The following is a 26,337-nucleotide window of genomic DNA, read 5'->3' as shown; positions in this document are numbered from 1 at the left end:
CACTACACCAGCAATTAAATTAAAATAGGGTAGCATTGCCAGTTGCATCACTTGTCCTGGTGATGGACACCATAATGGAATCACCAGTCACTGAGGTTAACTATGTCATTTTTCAACAAAACTAACTGGTTTGTCTTTATTAAGTTGTCAGTTCCAGGTTTAATCCATTTCTGTGTTTGAAGTTAAAACATACTGCAAAATTCGGCACCAACACTTCCCACACGACCAAGCCACAGTTCTGTTCATTTGCGCTGAGGAAGTTCTCGAGCTCTTTTCCCTTATCACAGTCCTGCAGGAAGCCCAGAACATGAACATGAGGGCAGTATGTAACCAAACCAGTTCCATGAGATCTGGGTGTGTCTGTCCCGCCCGCGGCCACCACTGCAGTCTCAGGTTTCTGCTGCGCAACCCCCAGCACCTACCAGGCACGTTTCACTGCAGGATCAGCTCCAAGGGCAATACCATAAAACCCAACCCGCCCTAACAGGAGCGCGGGGAGTCACACTCACCCTTTGGACTCCAAGGACACCACATCCCTCTCCACCTAGCAACATCGTCGTTAAAACAACAAATGCCCAACACATAAATCCCAGCCAGCTTCAGAGCCTTGCCTTGCTCCAGCAGAGAGAGATCTGGGTTTACACGGGTTGCTTTCCTTCCCAAGTCTTGGGTCCAAAGGAGAATACTTCTGCATCTCTGCGAGGTAGGAGGAAGTTAAAGCTACCCATGTTCCTGAGCTATCAAAAAGTAGTGATATCAATTCACATATATATTCATATAAAAATCTTCTGTTGCAGTTTCACTGTGTGTGTTTTTGCTCTGCTGCAAAAAGAGAACATAAACAGCTATAAATTCAATTTCATAAAAATGCCAACTTTAGTAGTTATAAGTACTTTGAATTTTATTCTTTTTTTTTCCTGGTTTATTTTGGTGTTCTAGTCTGTCCCGCCCAACGTTTTGAAAGCAACCAGAGCCTCAAAAGTCTGGGCAAGACCTACATTTTTAGAAGACTAAAAACAAAAAAACAGCAAAACAAAACCGGTGTATGAACACAGTCACTGATACAATGAAGCTAGATGACAAAATCTGAATGTTGCACTTAGTCCAAACCTATATACAACAGCTTTAGCATTTAAGCATTTTTTTAATCACATATAACACGTAACTTGGAGGTAACTAAAAACTATTTCTGGCAAAAAGCACTCAAAATATCTATACTGTGGGAAAACTAAAAGCACATAGTACAACTTCCTAGTGCCAAAATAGACTTCATGGCAGCACCTGGAAGGACCTTTTTAGAACTAAACGTGCTTATATGTAGCAACTTTCAAGGTATCTTAAATAAAATGATGAACAATCACCAATTTTGTTAAGATGTAAAATTTAAGTTTTGAACATTTTTGGTCATCAATTACTGCATAGCATTTTAACATAAGAGTAACTTCTACTTTTATGACATTCCAAGGATTAAAGTCTGCCTAAAGTTTCCCATGTGGCTGAGTTCACAGGTGCTAACACACAACAACCTGTGCTTCTCTCAGGAAACTGTGCCTTCAACAAATGGCAGAGCTACTGCCTATTGACAAGGGGTGTAGCTGAATACAAGAACTTAAACAGCCTCATCAGCCTTCCTGCTCTGTAGAGTTATGGTGGTTTCAGCTACATTTTTCTTCTTGATTTGAGATCCATGTCCAAGTTCCTTATAGATACATATGAAGACATGGGTTAAGCATCCACCTTAGCTTCCAGTGAACCTTAGACATGAATTAAAGTGAAAGCTGCCCAAACCATCTGCCAGGACACTCTCACAGGTTCACCTTCTATCTCAATAGTACAGGACTGAACAAGGGACATCAAAAGAGTATTCAAACTCCATTTTATTTCTTTTCACACAGAGTGCCAGGAATTATCTTGTTATTATCTGATTTCTCACACAGTTAATTATTTCATTTCAAGAAGCCAAATCCACGTATGCTTTTTGCCTCGTGAAAAAACACACAACTCTTGTTGGTTCCTTCCCTGAGAGCCAGGCTGCTTGCCCATTCCCTTGGCCCCAGCAGAGTCGCCTCAGCACCGCTGGCACACATCTCCTCTTCTCAGGAGTCTGCAGGGCACAGCCCCACAAATGACAAGTGCCTCCAAGTCACATCCTTTGAGGATTCTCCGAGCCTCAGACAATGCTGCCTGCACCAGGCTAAGCTCATGGGGGCACAACTAATGTCAGTCCATGTGGCTGAGCAACACAGCAGGATGTGGCAGCAGCAGTCCCATCTGCGGGTAACAGGCCATGCCACACACACAAAAAAAAAAAAAATCTATGAAGGAAAAAAAATCGGTCTGGATAAAGAGAAACCAAATGAAAGCATAAAAACTCCTCTTTATTCACCAAGAAATGAAGGAGGAATGTACTCAGCATTTCCACTTCCAAAGGTCTGAAGACAAAAGGCAGACTCCCCTCTCACGTGCAGCAGAAAGCCACATAAGTTGAGGAGCATCACCTTTGTCCCCATGTTTAATACTGTTATTGTTGATAAAAACGAGAGCAACCTCCTGGTACTAAAGTCATTTCAGAATTTATTATAATAAAAAGAAAGGCCTAAAGCAATGGGACCTGCGGGCCGAGCAGGAGCATTCCCGTCGAGGGTGCTGCAGCGCCGGCGCTGGGGCTGCTCAGCAGCGATGGCCCCGATGGAGCGGCACAGCCTCAGTGGGTCAGAAGCCCCTTTTTATTCTGTTTTCTGTCCCTTTGGATTGGTTTATTTTTGGATCCTTCATTTGCATGAAGGTTTAAGGCGCTTGATTGGCCCATTACAGTTCTGTCCAGGCCGGCTCGTTTCACTTGCGGGGGTGGTGCACTTTACTGAGGTGTGTTATGGTACATTGAGTACCGTATTTCTTATAGCTACCCTTTTAACCCCTTTTACAATATACTAACCAAACTAAAAGTACATGCTTAACGATCTATTTTACAACGGTTTCGAATCTATTTTTAACAATTGTGAACTATGCCTAAATGCAAAGAGGCTTCCAAAGCAGTCCACCTCAAGCACTGACAGGCCAAGGAGCAGCTAACGCAAGAAGTCTGCTGGTGTAACAAAAGCAGATCAGCTCTGACTGAGACATTGGCCCTTACTCTAAATTTGCCCCTAACCGGAGGGCACATCTTCAGAATCCCAACAGTCAGAGAACCTGCTTCTTATCCCACTGAGCCTCTTTACACATTTAAACTGCAGCCACTGAAACAAAGGAAATTTGCAGGGAAAAGAATACGTTTTTAATTATAAAGGAAGAGTTGGGGAAAAGATTTTTATAATGTACTGGACCAAGCAATAGAGATGTGGGAGAAGGGGTGACAAGGCACAGACACTTTCTGGGTCCTTAATGGTATGCTGATGTGCTTTGCTCTTGTAGGGCTTCCCACTAACCTGCAGTGGTTGTCTCTCTGTCATTACTGCATACAAAGGAGCCAGCACAGCCTGAGCTGGCAAGCCATAAGAGAGTTAAATGCACACTGTACACCAATTAGAAAAACTCTACAGTTAAAATCAACTGCAATTTCAAGGTAAAAAAAGAAAATAAGGGAGAAAAGTAAATTAAAAAACCCTCATTCATTCACACACGCACAGAAAAAGCTGAGTACACTGTTAGCATGGGGAATCCCATTCCCTGCCAGCATATTCACAGTAGTTTTCAATAAACATCTACACAAGTCACTGGAAGGCAAAAAAAAGATCTGTTTTCTTTCATACAGTTACACAAAAATAACTGTCATCACAACCATCCTTGTGGTAGAAGAGTCCATATTTGCCTGCAGTGAAATCCGTCTGCAGCTGCTCTGTGGAAAAGACAGCCAATAATTGGCTTCTTTCACCTCTGTTAACCATGAACAAAAGTGTCATTCATCTCGCAAAAGGATAGAAGGCACCAATGGATGGTCAGCTCTCTGAGCCAATGGGCTGGAATAACAATAACCCTGTAGCATTTTCTTTTTCCTTTTGTTTAGTCTTTCAAAGCCCTTAATTAAGTCCCTCACAAAGCACCCCTACAGGCTTCTTTCAATGAGGCATTACACGCCTGTTTTCTTGTATTGAAAGAAGAAAAGTAACAGGGATTTCTGAAATACATTAAGCAGTACACACGATTTCCACGTATTCACAACTGAAATACTGTTACATTTGAGCTTTTAAATATTATCATCAATAACAAGAAGTTCAAGCTTACTCTGCTCACCCTTTGCTGTACATCCCCTGCTAATACAGATTGTCATAAACGCAGCCTATCTGCAACAGCTCGCTCAAAGCTATCACAAGACAGCAGCTCCTGAAATGAAAGCATGTGGAAAAGGCATGCTGATGAAACATCCCTGGGCGTCCCGAGGCACACAGCTGAGAAAGGACCAGGAACTGTTGACACTGCACATGACACATCAGCATGCTCTGAAAATACATCTGCTCAAGGCTCAAGTGTAAACTCTGCTATCTGACTGGCCTCTCATACAATTAAATATCTGCTTGCATTTAATATAATGAAGGTAATCTGTACTCGCTATTTAGGACGAAACTGATGTAAAACTGATGGTTGTGTATTAACCAGGACATTTGAGGATTACATCTGCTTTTCAGCAGCACAGGCAGATTCTGTTTGACAGAAATGCTATAGAAACTTGTAATATTTGAGCCACAAACACGAAACAAAACCGTTTTAAGAAAACACCTCACAGATGCAAGCTGGTTGGAGGAAACCTAGTCATCTAATCCCTTCCCACGCCAAACCAGCCAAAGCAGCAGGCTAACGTGGTCACTGTTTTTTGGGAGGCATCTGGCGCATGTGGTGAAGGGCTGAGGGGTGGGTAAGGAGTACCAGGTACAACAACCACTTGAAGCCATCACTTCTCCGAGCCCTCCAGCTGCTGCTGCCTCACTCCATTATCCTGTAAATGCCCTTGTCCTGTGAAGATAAGCAGCTTCCCCGTGGAGACTGGCCCAACCAGACCAGCCAAAAACTACCAGAATCATTACCAGAGGATATTTTTCACATTACAGAACCACGGGCTGAGGCTCTGGTAATCTCTAAAGCACCTTCTCCCCGAGAGAAAACTGGAATAGCCTTTTTGTGATTGACAGAAACCCCCAAAACATGAAGAACAGAAATAGCCATTTTTATTACAAACACCAATCTGAGTGAATGCAAAAAGCAGTGTTTTAAAATCCTCTCCACACCACCTACGTCTCAGGCAGGCACTATTTAAGAAGCACCATGTGCTATAAAGAAAACTGTGTCTAGGCAAAACCTGGGATTGTTCAGCTTGGAAAAGAGAAGGCTTTGGGGTGACCTAACTGCAGCCTCCCAGTACCTGAAGGGAGCCTAGAAAAGAAATGGGTAAAGACTGTTATGAGAAAAAAGAGTTACTCTTTTTTTTTTAAAAAAGGGTTGCAGAATTACAAGTTAAGTTGAGAGCTGATTGCTGGCCTGCTGGCCGAAGAAGGTTCTTTGTTAGCGGAATGTTAAGCATCAAGTCGTTAACCATCTATTGTTGAGAATTCTCCTTTCTCAGTACCACCCTTGCCTGCTGCCAGGAGGATGGCATTCCCCCCCGCCCCGCGCCGACGGTGGGAAGGGAGGAGACCTCAGGAGTCTATTCAAATTACCTCAAACCCAGAGTACAACAGGAGGGGACCCCCACCAAATCCAGGAAAAGACCCCAAAAGCAGTGAGCCAAAACAGAATTAAGAGATCAAAGTAGTGTCTGGATATCAGGGGCGAGGTCCGAAGCCGGCAGAGACGCTGAAAACCTTAGTGGCCCCTCACCATAACCTAAGAGAATGCTGGTCGGAGCCAGGACCGAGACTGAAATCTTGAATGTGGAACACGGGGGACACCCCGTTGCTTTCAAAAGGATGGGACCCCTCCCCCTCAGCTCTGCCTCCTTGTGGACAGAGCTGCACTTACCTCTGCGGCGGACCGTGGTCCCGTCGGGCCTCCCAACCTTGAGCTGATCACTTTTAATAAAAGCATTACAAAGGAGAAAGATCTCCTACCCTGTTTATTTCAAAGACTATTTACAAGAGCATGGAGTGGCAGAGGCACGGAGAATGGGATCAAAGTGAAAGCAGCAGGCTCATATTAGGCATCAGGAAGACATTCATTACTGTGGGAGTGGTGAGTCTCTGCACAAGCTGCCCACAGAAGCTGGGGGTGCCCCATGCCTGGAACATCCCTTGCTCAGGCCAGGTTGGATGGGAGTCTGACGTGGTCTAGTGGAAGGTGTGCCTGCCCATGGCAGGGGGGTTGGAACTAGGTGATCTTCGATCCCTTCCAACCCAAACCATTCTATGATTTTATGAAAATGCAACTGGGTACAAATCAACTGTAGTATTGTCCACAAGGGTCCCAGGATGAGGGAAGAGACGAGAAAGTTGACTCCAAGTATCAGAAAGCTTGATTTATTATTTTATGATAGATAATATATTAAAACTATACTAAAAGAATAGAGAGAAAGGATTTCATCAGAAGGCTAAGCTAAGAATAGAAAAGGAATGAATAACAAAGGTTTGTCTTGGACCCAGACAGTCTGGACAGGTGAACTGTGATTGGGCGTTAATTCCAAACAACCAGATGAGACCAATCACAGATTCCCCCTGTTGCATTCCACAGCAGCAGATAAGAATTGTTTACAGTTTGTTCCTGAGGCCTCTCAGCTTCTCAGGAGGGAAAAATCCTAAGAAAAGGATTTTTCATAAAACATGTTGGTGACAATCAACATGGACCTTTATATTATTTTTAAAATAACAAAAAACCTTTTTGTATTTTTTTAAAAATACATCAGAGAGTCAGCTGTTGGTAACTGTTCACGTAATCAAAGAAGCAACTTTCCTTTCAGCAATGGTCGTCTGATGGTACTCAGTGATTTTGGTTTTCAAAGATAAGATGACCTCCTTAGGTATTATACATCAAAATCTCTTTCTAGTCTTACCTTAGACCACTGAATTAAGACCACGACAAATAATACATTATGACCACCTGTCCTAAATGGTGTTCCTGTTTCCCCCTTCTACAAGAAAATATGATGTAACTCTACAAAAAAATAAGGAGGAAAAACCCACAGCAATGTCTGCATGGCTTGGTTTGAAGGTCTAAGTCCAAGCACGTATTTTTGGAAAGCCTATTTCACAAGCCTTTATCAGAATGTCTCATATCCCTGACCTTAACAGAGTTCAACATTGATAAAGGACTAATTGCACTCAAGTTCTGTTACACTATTGACAATTTCTATGGTTATTTACCACAGCGGTTCAGAAGGAACTCTTCCCTAGCAGCAAGGAGCAAGAAAAGTAATTTACATTCTAAAACCAAGCATGAAAGCTCCTCCTAAATGCATCCAATGCATCAGCAACAATCTAATTTTGCATCAAGCTGATAAAAACACTGCTAGAATATCTGATAAAACAGCAATATAGTGTGAGAATATGCCATTGCAATGTAATATAGAAAAGCATAACAAGACCCCGCCCATCCTGTACAACCCAAGGCCCACACTTTGGCTCTCACAAGCTGCATGGCTCAGTGTCTGATCTGCTGCTGTCAAAAACAAACACGGCCCCCAACCAAACAACAACAAAAAGCCAACAAAAACTCTCAAACAAACCAAAACAAAACCAACCACCCAAACCAAGCAAATATGGCCATAAACTAAAACACAGGAAGTCCTACTGAGGTAGCAACATGAGGAAGTACTTCTCTACATCGAGGGTGGCAGAGCACTATAGGAGGCTGCCCAGGGAAGTCACTGAGTCTCCCTCTGGGGACATCCAAACCCCACCTGGACACACACCTGTGCCACCTGCTCTAGGTGACCCTGCCTTGGTCAGGGGGGGTTAGCCTGGATCAGATCCAGAGGTCCCTCCAACCCTAACAATTCTGTGAAAAAAAAAAAATGAAACCAAACAAATGCCCCAAAACTACTCAGACATCAGAGGCACTCACAAACCTGACTATTGGTTAGGAATTGCATCCCAAACTGGATAGCTGTGCTTACCAAACTTAGTAGGACACACAGCTCTGGACTTCGGGATTCTGCCCTAGCATGAATAAAATTAGTAATATTTACTATTGCTGATGCAACAATATAAGCCAATAAAAACTTACCATATTTTCTAATTTTTAAGGAAAATGTATACAAATATATGAAATGGTTCACAGAAACCCTCTACCAGAAGGGTTTCTGTAAACCATTTCATATAGCCTTCACTTGCAATTTTAAAAAGAGGTCGAAGAAGCTCTCATTACCAGTTATTTTCTTGAAAAGGTTAAGTTATCTCTTCAGTTTAACTTTGTTCTCAGTATTTAAATGACTACACTTATTTAAAACCAATCAGATTTTAACCATTAAACTGTCAAGAAAAAAACAGCTTACTTAATGCAAACAGAGCATTTCAAGCATTCACATGAAAAACAAAAGACCTACCACACTGACTACCTGGTCCACACCCTCTGCAACAGACATTAAGGCTTGTCAACTTTGATCATGTACATAGAATCAATTTTTATACAAACACACCTAATTCATGTGTGAGTGAAAAGAAACAACTCACAGAAGGCAAAATCTGCATGTATTTCCAGCTTGCTTATAGACAGAAATTGTATGTATGTGCATTTTCCCAGCAATATGCATTTTACAGATGAACTCCAACAAACAAACTTGGCTTATGAACACTTGTCTCCTTGGTTATTTCCACAGGACAAACATGGGCATATTTTCACATCATCACAGCTATTCTACAGGTAAGGATATACACTCCAGCTCTTAACTGAAGACCACTGACAAACAATAAAAATTCACATGCAGACAACTAAAATCGATACAAGGTGGACAAAATGTATCCTTGACAAGCTCCCTGAATAACAGATCTGGTTTGTCTTGCTCTTGCTTATTTTGAAGAAGTCTGGTTCCTCCTACCTTGAAAGACTATGAATTTTACTGGATCAGTAAACCAAGGCCAGTAAAACTTGCCACACAGCTTGAAACCTGCTCCTAACACAGACACCTTTAAGCTATTGACACCCTGTTTCCTCATTACCAATTTAATCATTTGCTTCCATTAACACACCCATTTTTCCAATTTATCACCAGCAAAACTATGAAGATAACATTGAAAAAAAAATTAACACCCTGAATATTGACAGAGCGAAAAGGTTTCTATTGAAACTGGCAACCTATTTTTAATTCAACAAATGAAATAATGCTCTGCAAATACAGTGTCAGATGGCACAATAAATAACAATCCATCTTATAGTCACTACCCAATCTAAAAACTGTAAAGCAGAAGCAGTGATTTATTTTAAATTTTAGTTGAGGGACTGGTGATCAGATTAGAGGTTTAAGAGACTACCTTAGGAGAAAAGGTGAGGAAATGGGCAAAACATGATCACTATTTGTGGTTTTGAGCAAACACAAAGAATGAAGAAGGCAATTTTTTTTTTAAAGATCCATAGCTTTGTCAAGTTAAAACAGTTTCTTTTTTCCACATACAAAAAGACAGTCAACTTCACAAATATTTACTACCATTAACAGTAGAGTTAAATAATTATTCCATCTTAATAAGAATACGAAATAGTCAAAGGTTCAAGACAAATGGAACCTTTGCCTGCTTTTCATTATATTTACTACAATATAATTAAGACATACGGACTATTTATAGTAAACATAGGAGAGTGAAGCAACCATCCCTTTCATATCAGACTGCATTTTGTACAGCATATAAATTAATTAAATAGATTTCAGAAGTAATTCTGTATGACCCAGCTCAATAAATTCTCTGTTCTAACTACCATTGAATTAAAATGAAAACGGTTTTGACAAAGAACGCACGCACTTTGTCCCTGCTGGTCTTTACTATCTATATTTTCTTTTCTTTCATCCGTACTAGGTATTAAGAAGGTCATCATGGAAGGCAAACAGAAGGATATAATCCTGAGAAATTTCCACAAGATTAAATATGTATTTCTTTGCTACCACAGGAGCAATCTGTCTGGCAGCATTGCATCACATTCCTCTCATAAAGACATTTTAATACTGTATGACTAAACAGCTGCCAGTAGAAAGCAATGGTTGAATGAATGGATGTTATTAGGTAACTTGAATGTCTTTGTACCTTCATTGCCCCAATAGAGTATTGAAGGACAGAGTGAACTGGTGCTTTGATGAACTCACAGGGCCTATAGCTCTGTTTAGAGCTTGCTTATTCAGTACATCTAGTAATTTACTTTCTGCACATGAAGCTTAACATGCTATTTAAAAGGTATAATTTATGTTTCCAAGACAGCTCCAGGCACTGCCTTGTTTGGAGTTGCTTACCAAGCAACTATGTTTCTCCAAACAAACATTTGTGCAGAAGGGTAAAGAGCAGTAAAGGTAATTATTGAAGGAAATCTCTCCCTAGGCCAGAAAAGAATAACTAAACTTGTGTGTGTTAAATCACATGGGGAACTGAACACTGAAATAGTTGAGTGTAAGTAATAGTAGGATCCATCTACAATCTTCTTGGAAAGAAGTTGCGGCAGGGATAATATGAAGTGGGATTGTGCAGGCAACACAAAGGCACCATCCCCAAACTTAATTCACAGTTCTTTGCATAAAAGTTCACATTTTCCCTTACACACACACTCCCCACAGCAAAGAAAACCTGCAGTAACCCAGTAATTAAATTAGTGTGCTGAAACCTAAAGCAGTTAAACTGCATTCTGCAGTCCTGGATTCAACACAGTTTACTTATTGCTCATTAATCTCTCCACAGATGTTATCTCTGTAACAGCTAAAAAACTTTAAATTTTCAAGATTTTCAATGTTTAATTAAGATGCCTGTTGTGCTCTATTCACCACCTTGTCTAAATGCATGCCACATATGGCAATAAGTGTGCTGAGTTTCCAGCCCAGTCCTTCCCCAAAAACCTTGGGCTACTTTGTGAAAACTGAATGAAAGCTATTTGCAGTGAAAAGCTGCTAAAGAGAAGCTGCAACAGAATCTCCTCCTTCCAAGGAAGCTGCACAGCTGGAGAAAAGAGCCTTTTCAAGGCATCTCTAGTGCACTGCTGCTGCTGAGAGGATGGCAGCACAACAGAGCCTGTTTGTGCTTTTACCTGCACATGCAGTGAGGCTCTGCTGAGGTTTCTTGGGTGATCTGCACATATTCTCTGAAATTACACCATGTTTTAACTGCTTTTAAAATACAAAGCAAATAGGGAGCAATATCCTGTATTTCTAGCACCTTGTGCACTTCAGAGACACCTAAACCAAAGGCTGACTATTTCACAGAGACGGGTTAAGAGGTAATCTCATTTAAGGCTACACCTGTATGTTTGGGCTCCCAAAGGACTAAAGCAACATCTATAACATTGACAGATCTTAAGGCTTTCCCAACAGTTCTGCAGATATGAATTGTTAGGATATCTGCTGTCAGCCTCAAAAGAAGCATCTGCTAGCACTGCTCTGCTGCAGGAACCTGCCTCCTTTACCAAACTTTAAAATTTTGTAAGTCACTGACTATAAACTCTTTTAGCAAAGCCCTTAGATTAGGCTGCCAAACCAGATATCCATATGCTCGTGCAGATCTCCACTGATGTACAGCAGAGCTAAACAGAACTCACCACTTACCACACATCAGGCTTCTACTTCAACACAAACATGAGCAGGGCTCAAATCCCAAGGGAGGCTGCTACTACTCAATGGCCTTTCTTTACATTAGAGATGCAAAATCTTGTAAGGCTGAAAATGGTCATATGCAAAACTACCTCTACATTTTGCCTGTTGATTCACACTGAAATTCATAAGTTCTCTTAAGAAACTACTTTTCAATTTGATAGTTCAAGGAAGGCACCAACAATTGAAACTTACTCAGTACATGGAAGGACAGTAGGTACTTCGTAATTCTTGTTCTGTTTCTTAGTAACAGCACAATGCAACTAATGTATCCTCTTTGGAAAGAAGTGGATTTTTTGGAAAGAGGTACATATATCAAATACTGTAGAATTCTCAGTTTCTCCAGTACCTCTAAGGTGTATCTCCTGATGGGCACTTGCAGGCCAGAGATGAAACACAAGTTGCCTATTCCCACTAAAGATGCCAAAGGACAAACTGGCGGGAAAGTCAGTTTGCACTGTGAAGTGGCCAGCAGTATCAATCCTGACCTTTTTATAAAAAAATTAATCAGACTGGGCACCAAATTCACTGAGGCAAGTTCAATGACAAATGGCACAAGGGACATTTTTTTTTATGCTTACATTATTATTCTGCTATTCTCTGTTCTTGATGGCACTGAATGAACCCAGACCAGGTTATGCACTTTGACTGAAGGACATAGGGAATATATCTGGTGAGGCAAATACCAAGGGTATTTGAATATTTATCTGATGTTTGTCACAGAATTTCTCCCATTCATGCTTTCAGACAAAAAAACCCAATTTTGTGTAAGTGAAGATACAACCATAGTGCAAGCAGGTATATTATTGTTTTGGGATTTCAGGTATATGATTGCTTTCATGCTAGCCTCCTTTGAATACACAAACTAGTTTTATTGGCATGATTACTCAGGAGAGTTGAAGAGTTTTAAGGAGGAAAAACTGGTCTTCCTGCAATACTGCAAAGTATTCTGCTGAAGAAGTAAACAAATGCCACTTATTATACCAAAAACAAATTAATCCTTGCTTAATCCTCTTGAACATTCAAGATATTGTTCGTTTTTGGTCTGAAAACTAGAGACCTGCCTTTGCAGTAAGCAGGTTACAGAAAAAGAACATGTAAACAAACTAGTTGAAATTTCTGAGAAAAATGTCAAGCAAGTGCAAGTAAATTCTAAATAAATGACTGACCTGATATTGAAGAGATATAATGTCTCCAGTAAACACTTAGCCATAGTAACACAGAGTCAGATTTGCCCTCGCAAATCTGCCCTTGGATTTTCTACACCCGGCAAGACTCACACTAGGTTCTGTAAAATATTAACAGTTTGGTCAATATTAGCCCATCCACTTCCATTGTTGTTTTTTTATACTCAAATGTTAAAGCCAATAGCAGTAAAAAATTTCCAAGAGGCAGAAGCCTGTGCAGGCCCAAATCATCAATAACTACATTCTCAGAGTAAGATTCTTTACAATGAACCATCTCCATTCTCTCTCCTCAGCTAATTCCAGGAAGACCACCAAGACTCCAAGAGAACACCCAGCACAGTCAGCATTTCATGTCTCAAGAGAGCAGCTACCTGAGTGAAACTGTAAATAAAGGAGATGGACAAGAAATATGTAGGTTGCTGCTGACAATGGCTCTGCAAAATTCCCTTAAAGAATGTGTAAGTCAGGCAACCACCTTCCAAGTGGTGCAGGGCTCCTGGCAGTAGGTTAAAGGACTCTTAATTTGCAGGAGCAGTTCACAGAACTGCTGAGAGCACTACTACAGGCACGTCCCCTAATCTGGGAAAGGTTTCCCCTCGTTAAAAAAAAAAAAAAAATAAATCAACATATTTCTAGGGCTTCCAACCATGGCACCTGAAAAAGACAGCAACCTCTTCACAGCTTCTACATGCCCAAGTGGAGTGAAGATCAGATTCACTACATGGAGAGCACCATGCATGTTTCGAGACACAATGTCCCACTGCACCAGAGGGGCCTGCACTCCAAAGTCACAGGTTTCAGTCTCTTCACTTTTCGAGATGAGCAGACTACATCCGCTGCTAATCTGGATCAGCATGTAGAAAACTGCAAGGAAACTCCTCCAGTAAGAGTTATTTTTAAAATAACATGAGACTAAGTTTTGAAAAGGACAGCCAGGATATCCCACACATCAAACTCTAATACCCAAGAAAGGACTGAGGATATACACCACCGACTCCTGATAGGTAAGGAGCAGCCAGCTTCCTCAAACATCCTTTCCTGACTTGCACCATCTCCTCCTCCAGCAACAGGAGCTAATTGTCCTGCCTTCCCGCCACAACTCTAAAGCCCTGAGTGAGGGAAAAACATATTCTCCCTTTACAAGCTAACACACTGCCATGTCCTGTTTGGACAGCAAGAACAGCGTTTGCACTTTGTGCTCTGAAAGGGGAAGCCATGGGCACAGGAGACACCAACCCCAGGTACATCCCAGCAGGACCCACATCTGCACTCATGCCATCTGCATCTGCTGAACACCAAACAAAACCCCCACAGTGCTCAAATGGTTTAGAAAGAAACGCTGCATAGTATTGCATAGAAAAGAATTAAACATGGCCACAGTGAACTGTGCTGCATGGTCTCTGCAATACACTGCATTACTGCAATGCCAAAACAGCATTGTTCCACATCTGGACTTCTTGAGCCACCACTGAGCAGTGCCAGGCAAAGCACAAGAGCTTCAGCAAGAGCTGAACGGCTCCCAGCAAACCTTCTGGCTGCCTAACCAATGAGCCCCCTGCCCGTCCAGCCCCACACATGGCTCTCCAGGCTGGGATGAAGCAGTCCATGTGTTCCCACTGTCAGGGACATGGCTATTAAAGCACAGCCATGCTGCTCTCCCCACTGGGCAGTGGGGCAGCCTATCAATCTGTAACCCTGCACAAGCCAACAAGGTAACAGCAAAACCCCCCAGTTATAACACATTTTCAGAGAGCAACCTTACCAAATATACAACAGCATCTGTAGCATTATTAAGCTAAATTAAACAGGTTTAGGCCTTCCCTGTGTACCTCTGAAATTGCACATTCATTTATGATTCACTACTCATCGTGTAACCATTTAAAAGTCCAGACACATGTGATTAAAAATTTTAGGGTGAAAAAAAGTCCTTGCAAGACCTAGCATTTTACCACAACTGGCTGGAGAGAGAAAAGGAGGCGGCACATCACTTTAAAAGATAAAAAACAACAATAAAAAAAAGTCTTCATATTTTCGTAAGAAAATATGAAGTGATAAGTGATATTCTTATTTCCCAAAATCAAACAGATCTTTGACAGATGTCAGAACACAGTCCACCAGGGAATACCAACATGACCTGGTCAAAAACAGCTACCTGTATTTTTAAAAAACATGTTACCACATTGGCTGACATTATGCATAATGCCATAAACTTGGCTATTACCCATTCAAAATCAACAGCAGTTTTCAGACACCAACTTTAAACTGTTATTTTTGAGATCACTACAGTCCTCTCTGCGGTTTTGTAAGAGATGTATATCATCATTGTGCCTTCAAATTCTTAGTGAAGCTGAAATACAGATTTCCCTTACTCTTTCAGCAACAGGAGTATGTTTCTGGGAAGTGGAAAGCACTGACCTTGTCATAATCCTGTAACAGTTAAATCATTCAAGAGTAAAATAAAATGGATCCTGCTATGTCAAGTATGTATTTTAAAACAAATGACACACAATTTGAAAATATTGGAAACTTTCAACTCCAGTGAAACTCACTGACAGGAATTTAGCACTTAAAAAAACAAACAGGCAAAAAGGTCAACTGTTTTGCAGGTACATCACAGGCCATTTTTTCATTGTTCAATTATACTTCCCAGGTACCCTTATATCTACTGCTGCTTGTTTCCAATTTGAACATAGCAGCTTTATTTGCAGCAGAAGTGAATGAATCTGGGCATGATTCTGAAGAAAAGTTCTCAGACATATTTATAGTGAGGACAGTATTTACACAGTAACACCAAGATCTTCCTGTTCTCTTTGTGAGCTCCTGTGACAACCATCCCTGCACACAATTCCCCATCAACACCACCAGCTGGCCACCTCTCAGCAAAGGAAATACCAATAGCTACCTCCACTTCAGCAGGGCTGTGCAGGGCAAGCTAGAGGTGGGAGTGCACTGAGAACCAACATCACATGACTAGAAAGCTCTTTTCGGACCAAAGCTTGAGAACAGCTCATCATAAACTGCAGCAGTACCTGAAAGGCAGACGTTAAAAACTACAGAAGAGTATTTCTCTGTAGCAAAATCCTAGGTCACTGGTGAAGCAGATTGTGAATCTACCAGGTGGAGAGGATGGCCAGGGCCTCTAATCCATGACATACTATTGAGATCTCTGTAAGCAAAGGGCTTGTAGCATTTAAAACTCTGCTGCTTCAATTTACAAGTTTCTTCAAATAGGGATGGCTGCTTCTGCTCTTTCTACTTTTGTCCCCTATTTCTAGGATCATAAAAATCTCTCTGATTCTTCCTTAAGCTATTTTTGATGTTCTGCTTCTTCCACAGAGAGACCCAAAACCACAGCTTGGCAGCACAGAGCTGCTGCCTGAAACAGTCACCCTGAACAGAGTAACTGCTGCCATGAAGTTTCAGCAGCTGTGCTGAAATGAACCAGTCCCATCCATCGCACTCCCTTGCTTGTTTGCAAAATAAGGATCAGGCAAACCCTGATCTGTTGGCAATTACCCCACAAAACAAACAGAACACCAGCTCCTACCCATTCCCAAAAGAGGCTCATCTTTAGGAACAAGCTTTTAGGAAAGGCCCAGGGGTGGCTAAGAGGAAAATCTCTCATATTCAGAGTTACTCCCAGAGCCCTGCAGCCACCATGCTCTCTAAAATGTGATATGGGTGCTCAGCCCTTCGGAAATCTAGGCCAGTAATTTTCTCTGGGTAAATAAGAGCTTCTGTTCTGCAAAAATTGCTGGCTTAGATGTAGAGTACAAAACAAACAAAGATCCTTGCAGAGGAGGTTTTTTCAGTCTTGTTTTGTTTTTTAGTCCTTATATTACAGGTTCCATATTTTCCCTCTCAAGTAGATAGTTACTAGCAAATTTCTCTCAAGAACTGAAATGGTAATTATTTACCTCCTTACTAGCATAAGCTTGATTCTATGCTGCAGATTTATCTTAGTATTTATTCCCCAAAATCACACATACAAGCCTCTGCCAGTACACATCAAACAAGAAATTAGATATGATACAAATGAGCTCCATGTACAAAATAAATGCCAAATACCTGAGAATTACATGCTATGGCAGAATGTTGGGGTTTTTTGGGGGGGATAAATGGTGAAGAGAAAAACACCAAATTTGATATCAACAAAAACATTAAAAAGGCAAAAATATTTAACACTGAAACACAAACAGCTTCACTTTGTGTACACTACCTAACGCATCTACTTTTTTACAAGACTGACAGATAAACTGGCCAGCTTAAAATGAAGATAAAGACTCCAATCCTTGCGTGATATATGCTGGAAAGACTGTTGCCAGAATCATTGAATGTTCACCAAACTGAAATACTCCTCCTATCTGTGGGATTTCATGAGCCTGTACAAATGTAATAACATTCCTGCTGACTTACAGGAATATTCAAATTGAAATGACATGACCATGTCTTTCTAAAAGAAGTACAGAATTACTACTTGCCATCACATCACCAGTAGATAGTACAGGCAAATGAAAAACTAAATGGTTTGCCTGCAAAACCTTAAACCTGTAATTAGATAAGGCTTTTCTATCTCAGAAGAACTGCAATCATGCTACATTTTCCAGACTCTAAGTCACATCCGGACATCGTCACTTTTCACCATAACAGCTCTACCAGACAGCATTAACAAAACCTAGCCAGGTCCTTCTATACCTAGACATCTGACCAAAGCAGTACACTAAAAATCTCTATCTTTGCACCAGATGTATCAGAAGAAGACACCTCACACTTCCCTACTACATTTTATCACCATTCTACAAAAAAGTAACAGTAACAGATAAAAAGACAAAAAAATGGGCAAGCTCTGCTCGCCTCAAACAGAGCCACATCATTTTGCCATTCATACACAGAGCAAGGGATCTCACTCAACGGTGAGAGCATGGAGGTACCTCCATATAGCATGTATTCCAAAATATAGATCAACAACTCTCTGTGATTGCTGAAGCAACCTTAAGTAAAGAACAAGCAAAAAAAGGATCTCAACTGCCACATCCCAACCTGATATAGCTAATGCACAACAGCACACAGAAATACAGCACTATTAGGTTAAATGAGCAATAAAACCCAAAAGATTGAGATGCCAATTTCATCCTGAAGGTTTATCCCCTAGTCTAGGGCAGCCAGAGATCCCAAGCCCCCCCCCACCTTTCACATTTAAAGAATGCAAAATTAAAGCAAGGGACCCTACCCTTCCTTCTTGTGTGAAAATACACACAAGAAGCACTAGAATGAAAACTACCTGTATTGTTTTCTTATTTGAAGTGCCTAAAATATAATAGCAGGCACTGACAATGGGCTATATTCCTCATGGTTGTCAGGCAAGACCTAAGTCAGCCAGGCCCACAGAAGATGTCTCCAAAGTAATTATCTAGAACTTCTTGCTTTTATCTCCCGCACAAGACTCATACAAGTATTAAACCTTTCAAACTGGAATTTGAGTTCTCAAACTGACATCCATGAGAAGCACATGTCCATGCCTTACCACAATTTCCTCTCACCAGCATGAAGTTTTCTAGAACATGGCATGTGAAACATCATAGCAAAAAATCAGGAGCATACAGCATTGAAAAAACCCAAACAAACCCATTTTTCTATGCTTTATGTGGTGTACAGGCACCACTTATATCAGAAGGATGGTGGAGCCACGACCAACACCAAAGGAGGCTTCAAGCATCTGCTCCTTATTGCTCTTCAGTGCAACCTTTTCTAACTTTCACCTTAAATGCCCTGCACCTGTGAGCCCTCTGCTCCCTGTGTGATTGCTAAGCACCCCTGGGCACTCCATGGCTCCTTACCTTCCATAGCATTCACCTGTCCTGCACAGATGGAGCCACTGGGGATCAGCCACAGCCCTACTCCCAACCACCACAAACTCTGTGCCTACAAAGTGCACAGACTAGTTATTTTGCAACCAAGCAAACTGAACCTTCATAAACAGAAGAACTGGCAGATGGCAATTAAGAGTTACATAAACACCTACCTAAATTATACAAATGGTTGCCTACAGTAAAAGTATCAAGCATTTATCCTTGCTCATGTCATCCCAACTCCCTGTGAGCTTGTCCCCATCCATCCCAGCCCCTCAAAAAGGTCTGACCTGGTGCTGTCATCTGTCTTTCCTGAGCACTTGTACATCTCCCAGTAATCTCTTCACTGAGTTGCCCGCAGCTGGGACAGCTTTATTCAAATTCCACCTCTCAAAGTTCACCAATGACTCAAAAGCAGTGACTAGATACTCCATCTTTTCGAGCTGCTCGGTCTGAGAGAATTACCCTCAAGAGATCTCACCATTCTCTGGTAATCATATAATCCCCCACTATCACAACAGCCCCTCTCTCCCTGCTTTCAAACCACCACAGTAAGCAAGAGACAGCAGGGGATCAGTCAAGAGCTGAATAAACAGAAATAAGGAATGGGAAGAGTATTCTGTAAGGATATTCTTTAAGACTACAGAAACCCCTGTCTGACCATTCATGGCAGCACCTGGGAAGTTAGGCTAAATGATTAGACTTAACACAAAGAAATTAGAACTGCAGGAAAACAGAACTAGTAAAAATTAAATACCAGGTTCCTTCCATAGTTTTCAACTTCCCTGGAAATCATTCACTGCCAACTTCAATCGTGAGCATGGCCAAAGCAAAAATTTGGGCATACCTTTGCTTTAGTATCACAGAACATCACCTGTAACACTCTTTCAGCCACCTCTATGCTACAGGCTCTCTGCTGCCACGACTATAATCAAAAACTACCCCAGTAGCAATGCTGAGAGGCTGTCCTGACATCATTAAGGTGCCTGACATAGAGCACAGAGAAGTTTTCTTTTCTTCACATAGCTAAGGTGCTTTGCCATGAGACAAAGACGTCACATAGGAGTGTGATTTTATTTTTGTGTCTTCTTCCACACTAACCAATTGAGCACTTCTGGCAAAACTATACATTGTCCAGTCCAAGCAGGTCAAAAGTGAGTTTTTTATTGTCTCCAAAACTGTCTTCTACATACCCTAAACTTCTAGTGCCTCACTAACAAGAGAGACTGGTTAAGCTCAGAAGCCATCAATTATCTTCCTTTTGTAAATAAGGAAGCAGGAACTGAATGAAAACGGGGATCAAGAGTATCCTCCACTGCCACAGCACCAGATTCTTCAAGTTCAAGAAAGATTCTTCTCAAGCTTAAAAAGCATAAAATCAAAAGCTACAAAAACTCATTCCAAAGCACATTCCAGTGTGTGCAGGCCAACTCTCACTTTTGCCATAAGTTCCACATTGCCTGTGTGAAATTTACCTGCAGGGCAAGGAGAAACTTACAACTGGCTGTGTGAAATTTAGCTGCACAGTAAGGAGAAACTTACAACTGGCTGTGTGAAATTTAGCTGCACAGTAAGGAGAAACTTACAAAATTAAACTCTTCGGCAGTTTTATCTCTAACAGGTGTTGGCTATGGCAGCTTGTGGCCATTAGACAATTTATGTCATGTTGCAGACACTCAGGGATGTACCAGTCCATTTTATAAGACAGCCAGACAATGTAGGAGCCATAAAATGGAGCTTTTACCAGAGAGACTTCAAGCACCTTATTAATTTGTGTAACTTCCCTGTTGTATCTGCGAAGAGAAGACTGTTTAGCAGTAATTCCAAGGGTTCATGATGGCAGCATCTAACTCCCTACCCCAAACACTCAGAAAAACCCTCACTTTTCCTGCCACAGGAAAAACACCACAAATCGAGGTCCCACTTAACACCTTATAAGCACAAAAAAGGAACAAAATATTTAAGCACAGATAACAACTGAGACCAGATGCAACTTCCACCATTCATCAACTAGTACACAAGAAAAAAGCCCCAGTAATCTTTCTCCACCCAGCCTGAACAACTAAAAGAAACAATCCAAACATGCAGGAGAAATTGGAAACCTCCTCAGTAAACTAAACACCTAGTAACTATGAATCAGACTTCCTCTGCATATTAAGCGTAGGCAAACAAACAAAAGAAGTGCAATTTTCCAAGGCATACACCATTGCTGTGTTCTGACAAAACAGCAATTCAGAACCGATCTGAAATGTCGCACTATCGTTTGCCGTAGTGTGCTGTATGACATGCTGTAAACACGACAAAGCTTTAGTAATACCAGACTTGACCACTGGCCCACACTAGACCTTGCTCCACCCTGTGAAATCTGCGCTGAGAAGTGGGGCAAGACTGACAGGTTTTATTGTGAAACTTAACAGGTTTGTGGATTAGCAACGCTACCGTATTGAAAGCTGCAAATCTCTCCCCGGTCATGTCTCTACAGAACCGTGCTCATTCCTCAATTAAAATTTTATTAATAAAGTTACCAAAACGCCACACAAGACCTACCAGTTTCTGCCTGCTTTACAACATCATCATAGAATATGGGATAAAATGTTTGGGGTTTTTTTAAGTTTTTCTTCATTCACGAGCAAAACTCGACAAATCTGCGATGTTTGGCTATGCTGTTTTTTTCCCAAGGTTCTCCTGTGCTTTACCATCGTGAAGATTTTGTAAAAGCGAAGGCAAGTATTTAACCAGACTTACGCGTTCTTCGGACTGAAAATGCCCTAACTTTTGTGAGCAAACTGACCAGCAATGGCAACCGGTTTCTAGAGAAGAACTTGGAGAAAGGCGACCCGGGGCGCGGACGCACGCTGAGGCGCGCACACATACACACCCGAGCGAAGGCAGCAGCTCCCCCCCGGTTCAGGACGGCACCGGCATCGACTCGGGCCCCACCGAACGCCCGAGCCTCGCCTTTCACCGCCGCAGGCTCCGAGCGCCTTCCCCCCAACCTTTACACCTCCACGGCCGGTCCCTTCGGGCTCGGCCGGCTACCGTCGGCCCCGGAGAGCCGTCCCAGGCCCTGCCGAGCTCACCTGCCCCGGCGGCGCCGGGCCCTGCCCGGAGGCCGCAGCGCGGCTCGGCCGGGGAACGCGGCGGCGCCAGAGCCGGCTGCGTTAGACCCGCACGGCAGCAATCCGCACACACCCGCAATTGCCGGGGGTACCGCCGCCAGTGCCTCTCCCCACCCGGCTACCTGCCCGCCCCGCCCGGCCCGCGCCCCGACTCACAGTGCGTGTGTGAAGGCGCTGAGTCCCGCAGGCACGGCCGCAAGCCCCCGCCCGGAGCAGTCCACGCCGCGGTCGCCGTCGCAGCTGCAAGGGGCCGGGCAGGGCGGGGGGGACGCTCCGCCGCTGTGTCCGGCCCAGCTCCCCAGGCCCCAGGCGACGAGGCCAAGCAGAGCAAGGCACCGCATCGCCGACCCCGCCGGCCGCCCAGCCCGCCCGGCCCGGCTCGGCCTGCGGCTCTGCGCTGGCGCCCTCCGCCTATCGAGCCTGGCCGGCCGCCGGGAAAACGTATAAAAACCCACCAAAAACAACAACGACAAAAAAAAAAAAAAAAAAAATCAAAATACAGGGGCTCCTCCGTCCGGCGCGGCTCCGGGGCTGCCTCAGCGGGAAGTCAGCTCTCCGCCGCCCGCCTGCTCCGTACACAGCCCGCAGCGCTGCTCGCCACCGCTCATCTCAGCCGCGCAGGCAGCGCTCGGAGGAGGCCGGGCCGGTGGCGGTGCCGGTGGCGAGCCAGCCCCGGTGGCTCCGCGCCGCTCCCGCCCCTCCCGGAGCTCGGTCCTGCGTCCGCGGCGGCTCCGCGCCCAGGGCAAAGGTGCGTATGCTAATGAGACGGCCGCACCCGCTCTCCCATTGGAGCAGAGCCGGAGGGGGGTGGGGAATATGCAAAACACAGCCGGGCCGCAACCAACGGGCACAAGGGGCGGGCCCGGCGCGGACAGCCCCGCCCTCCCGGCCCGGGGCCGCTCCCTGACGGCGCCGGGACCCCTGGGACCCCCGGGCCCGCGGAAATCCGAGTCGCGGTCGGGCCGGCCTGGGAACCAGGGCAGCGCCGGATCCCGGCACCTCAGGACACCATTTCCAGCCCTAGTGTTGCCGCGGCAGGAGCGGACGGGCGCCTGGGCCCGCATCCCCCCGCAGCCGGCAGGCACCGGCCCCGGCCAGGCCCAAACAATGCACGGGAAGAGATGAAGCCGCCCCGCTCGGGGTCCGGGACCGGAGGGTTCCAGCGGGCATGGCCCACCCATGCCCTGGGAAGGAGCACGGGGGCCATGCCGTCCTGCTGCCCCAGGGACACAAAAGCACTTTTCGCTCCTGTTCCCAAAGCTGCAGTGACTGAGCACAAGCTCTCCTCAGAACCAGTTTGCTGTCAAAGAACTGTTTCCTTCCCACGCAAAGCACTGCCGTGGTACCTGGCTTCTGTACAGCTCATACATCACAACCAACCTGTGCCCGTCTGCGTCCTTTTCTCCCAACTACCTTAAAAAGAGCACTAAACAAAACTGAAACCCTATCTATCCTTGTCGTTAGTGCCCTACATCATCAAGCTTTTTTTAAAATGCCTTATTTTGGACGCTTCTACCCTGCAGCCACCACGAGGAATGAGCCTGCGGCATTAGTTTTGCTCACTCACACACCATGCCCCGCACGATCAGCACGAATCACTGCTTTTCTCCCAGATTTACCCCAAACCAGGACAGGATGTCACGGCAGCCCTTGGGTAACCAGATGGGACGTCTCAATGCCGGCCCGCTCTGAGCCAGCAGAGCCGGCTGCAGAAAGCCCGGCCTGGGCACGGGCTCCTGTGCTAGTGCACAGCCACAGCGCCTGCTTCACATGTTGGGCTGGATGCTAAGCCCAAACTAAAAAGCCCACAAACGCTCGCAGAGCCGAGCAGCTAGGCAGGGACCCCGAGGAGAGAAGACAAAGGAAGCTGCAGATTCAATGTGAATCAAGCAAAAGCCGTTTGTTGTGCTTCCAAACGTTATTTACTTCTTACCTTGGTCTACACAGTCACACGTTGTTTGATTTGTTGCTCTGCTTTATCCACGCATCTCTTGATTGGTAGCTCTATTTTGTCCACGAGGCAGCACACATCTTTTTCTTATTCTAATTGGTAAAAGCTGCAAGTGTCATTTTACTTCAGTCGACACCCCTTTGTCTGTCAGCAACTCTTCTTTCTTCTTAATCATCAGGTTTTTTTAGCCCCAAAGACGACCTCGTTCTTTAGTTCCAGAGGGTCAGGCTGGTTCATTCAGTACATGTCCATTTCCCACAACACCCTTCTGTCCATCCTGCAGGTGAATGACAGAAGCACACACAGGGCTCAGAGGGTGACAACCTGCCTCTGCCACAGCAGAAATGGGCTGAACCCCACACAGAGAACTCTGCCAGCTTCCCAGAGCAGGAGCAGATCTTCAGTGGTAACTAAACCTTAGTCCAAAGTAGAAGAACCTGTTCAAGGGTGTCACACAGCCTGGTGGCACTTCAAGTTCCTGAAATTGCATATGAAAAATCCAGAAAAGCCGCAAATAGGTGGTAAGGCAGAGAGGTCAGGGATGAGGCAGGCCCCATCACACAGTAGAGAGAGTGTCCACAGCACCCCTGGCCTGGCACTGCTGCTCAGCCAGGAGTTGAGGAGCTCATCCCTTACACTTCACCTTCCATGGGCTGCCTGTGACATCCCAGAGGACACCCTCTGCAGGGCTGAGGTGTGTGCTAATCACATCTTTCTCGAGCTGACTGAGGTGAGGGAAAAAAAGCAAAAAGTCTTTGCTTAAAAAATGGTCACTTGGTGAAAATTAAAAATCAGGCATGTCAATGGGGGACCTGAAGATTTAAAATCATCTGTGCCCAGGAAAGTATAGTGCACAGTGAGGACCCTAGGAATACAGATCCTCCAGTCACCACCACCACCCCCATCTCCTACATTTCTCCTCATCACTTTTCAACTTTTAACTCCCTTCTAAAAGTGTTATTTTATCTAGTTGCAAAAATAGTTATTTTCTTGCATTTAGGAATCCTTTTCCTGATGCACTGATTTTACATGAACATCATCACTTACCTGTGAAAAAGTAAGGTCCCTTTAATAACAGGCTGTGTGCTTGTCCTGTACCTTGTAAGAAATATGAAGTTCTCAAAGTGGAAGCTACCCATGTGTGCTACAGAAGTACCAATGTTTGCAGTAAGTAAAGACACTGGGTTATCTTTTGTCCTCCCTGGCTGATCTTGGCAGAGAAATGCTTCTGTCAAAGCCATGTTGTTCTAAGAAATACCAGGGCCAAAGCCATCATGCAGTCATGTCACTTTCTGTGCCTGTGCTCAGGGATAGCAGAGGAGGAGCAGCAACCAGAGCAGAAGGGGAAAAAAAACCTCAAAGGAGTTCTCTCAACTTCCTGCAGCAAAACAGATCCAAACCAATCCCCATAAGAAAAAGTGACCTTTTTCTTCTACTACTGGCAAAGAAAAATAACAAAGCACTTGCACTCACTCTGCAAACAGTCTCACTTCACTAAGCAAAGATAATAGGAGCAGAAATGGCCCTTGGTGCCTGCCTGGATTTTGGAAGACAAACAGTAGCATGGAGTTACTCTGTACAGCAGCAGTGGTACCCTACACAGAAGTTCTCTGGACAAAAGGGCCCTAGTAAAGTAGAATAGCAGAGCTGTTTTTTTTTTTTTCTTTTTTTTTTTCTCTGCATGCTTTGAAGCACTGGAATAGTCCAGATTTTCCTCTCGATCCTTGCCTGATTTCAATTTTTCTCTTTCTTTTACCAGTACCACTTCAGATTTCTTTCCTTAGTGCAGGTCTCTGAAGTAGCCACATTTGAAACTCCTGTCCCAGGAGTAATCCACTTCACCTTTTTATCCAGCCAATACTGCTTTGCTGCTTCCAGTTAGTCTGGAACTCATACTGGCAAATTAATACTTTCCTTAGTTTCTCAGCCTCTGCCTCTCCCTTGCTGGTACTGATGGATCACTGCTCTCTCCATCAACAACTCCCATTCCTCTGCTTAGGCAGACACCTGCTTGCAGGCATTTATTGATTCTATTTTCCTTTAAAAATAAAACCCTAGCATTTCTGTGAAGCTGGCTTATTTTTGTAGGAAAGATCTACATGCTAAGATATTTTAAGCTGAAAAAATATGGCCATATTTTACTAAATCACCTATTTAACTAAAAATTATACCAGATTTTGAAATTACCATAATTTAAAAATCTGATCTGAAGCAATCCTTAATATCGCAAATCCCAAGAAGCATCCCCCAAAATACAGCATAAGGCAGCAATTAGCTTATTAAATTAAAAAAAAAAAAAACCAAAACCAAATCACCTGCAAAAGAGAGAAAAATCCTGAGGTGTGCTTTAAACCAGGTGAAGAAGATGAGGGTCAAACTATCAAGTCAATTAAAAAAAAAAAATAGATAAAAGTAGCTCATTTTGGTTGAGCTGTGGAGAAACTATTCTCTGTTCTTCAGGGAAAATGGGAAGCACCATAAACTGCAAAAGATCTCCAGGATTTGGTGCCTGATGTACAGGCATAGGGTTTTGAAA

At 43.6% G+C, this 26,337-nt stretch overlaps 1 protein-coding gene across 5 annotated transcripts in view; it reads right to left on the bottom strand.

Moving 5' to 3' along the window:
* The window catches only part of LGR4 (leucine rich repeat containing G protein-coupled receptor 4), a 102,574-nt gene extending 78,772 nt beyond the window's left edge, over positions 1 to 23,802 (bottom strand). For 4 of the 5 annotated variants that reach the window (XM_059848385.1, XM_059848384.1, XM_059848386.1 and 1 more), the window contains exon 1: positions 22,007 to 22,579. In XM_059848385.1, the coding sequence (XP_059704368.1) occupies positions 22,007 to 22,191 (185 nt within the window). In that variant the 5' untranslated portion in view covers positions 22,192 to 22,579. Of the gene's footprint in view, positions 1 to 22,006; positions 22,580 to 23,783 lie in introns of those variants that run through there. The other variant, XM_059848388.1, reaches the window with a different exon arrangement.
* Positions 23,803 to 26,337: the final 2,535 nt, after the last annotated feature.

The sequence above is a fragment of the Haemorhous mexicanus genome, chromosome 6 (assembly GCF_027477595.1).
Source record: "Haemorhous mexicanus isolate bHaeMex1 chromosome 6, bHaeMex1.pri, whole genome shotgun sequence".
Lineage (NCBI taxonomy): Eukaryota > Metazoa > Chordata > Aves > Passeriformes > Fringillidae > Haemorhous > Haemorhous mexicanus.
Note: the sequence above shows the minus strand (reverse complement) of the source record. Positions and strands in the feature narration are given on the sequence as shown.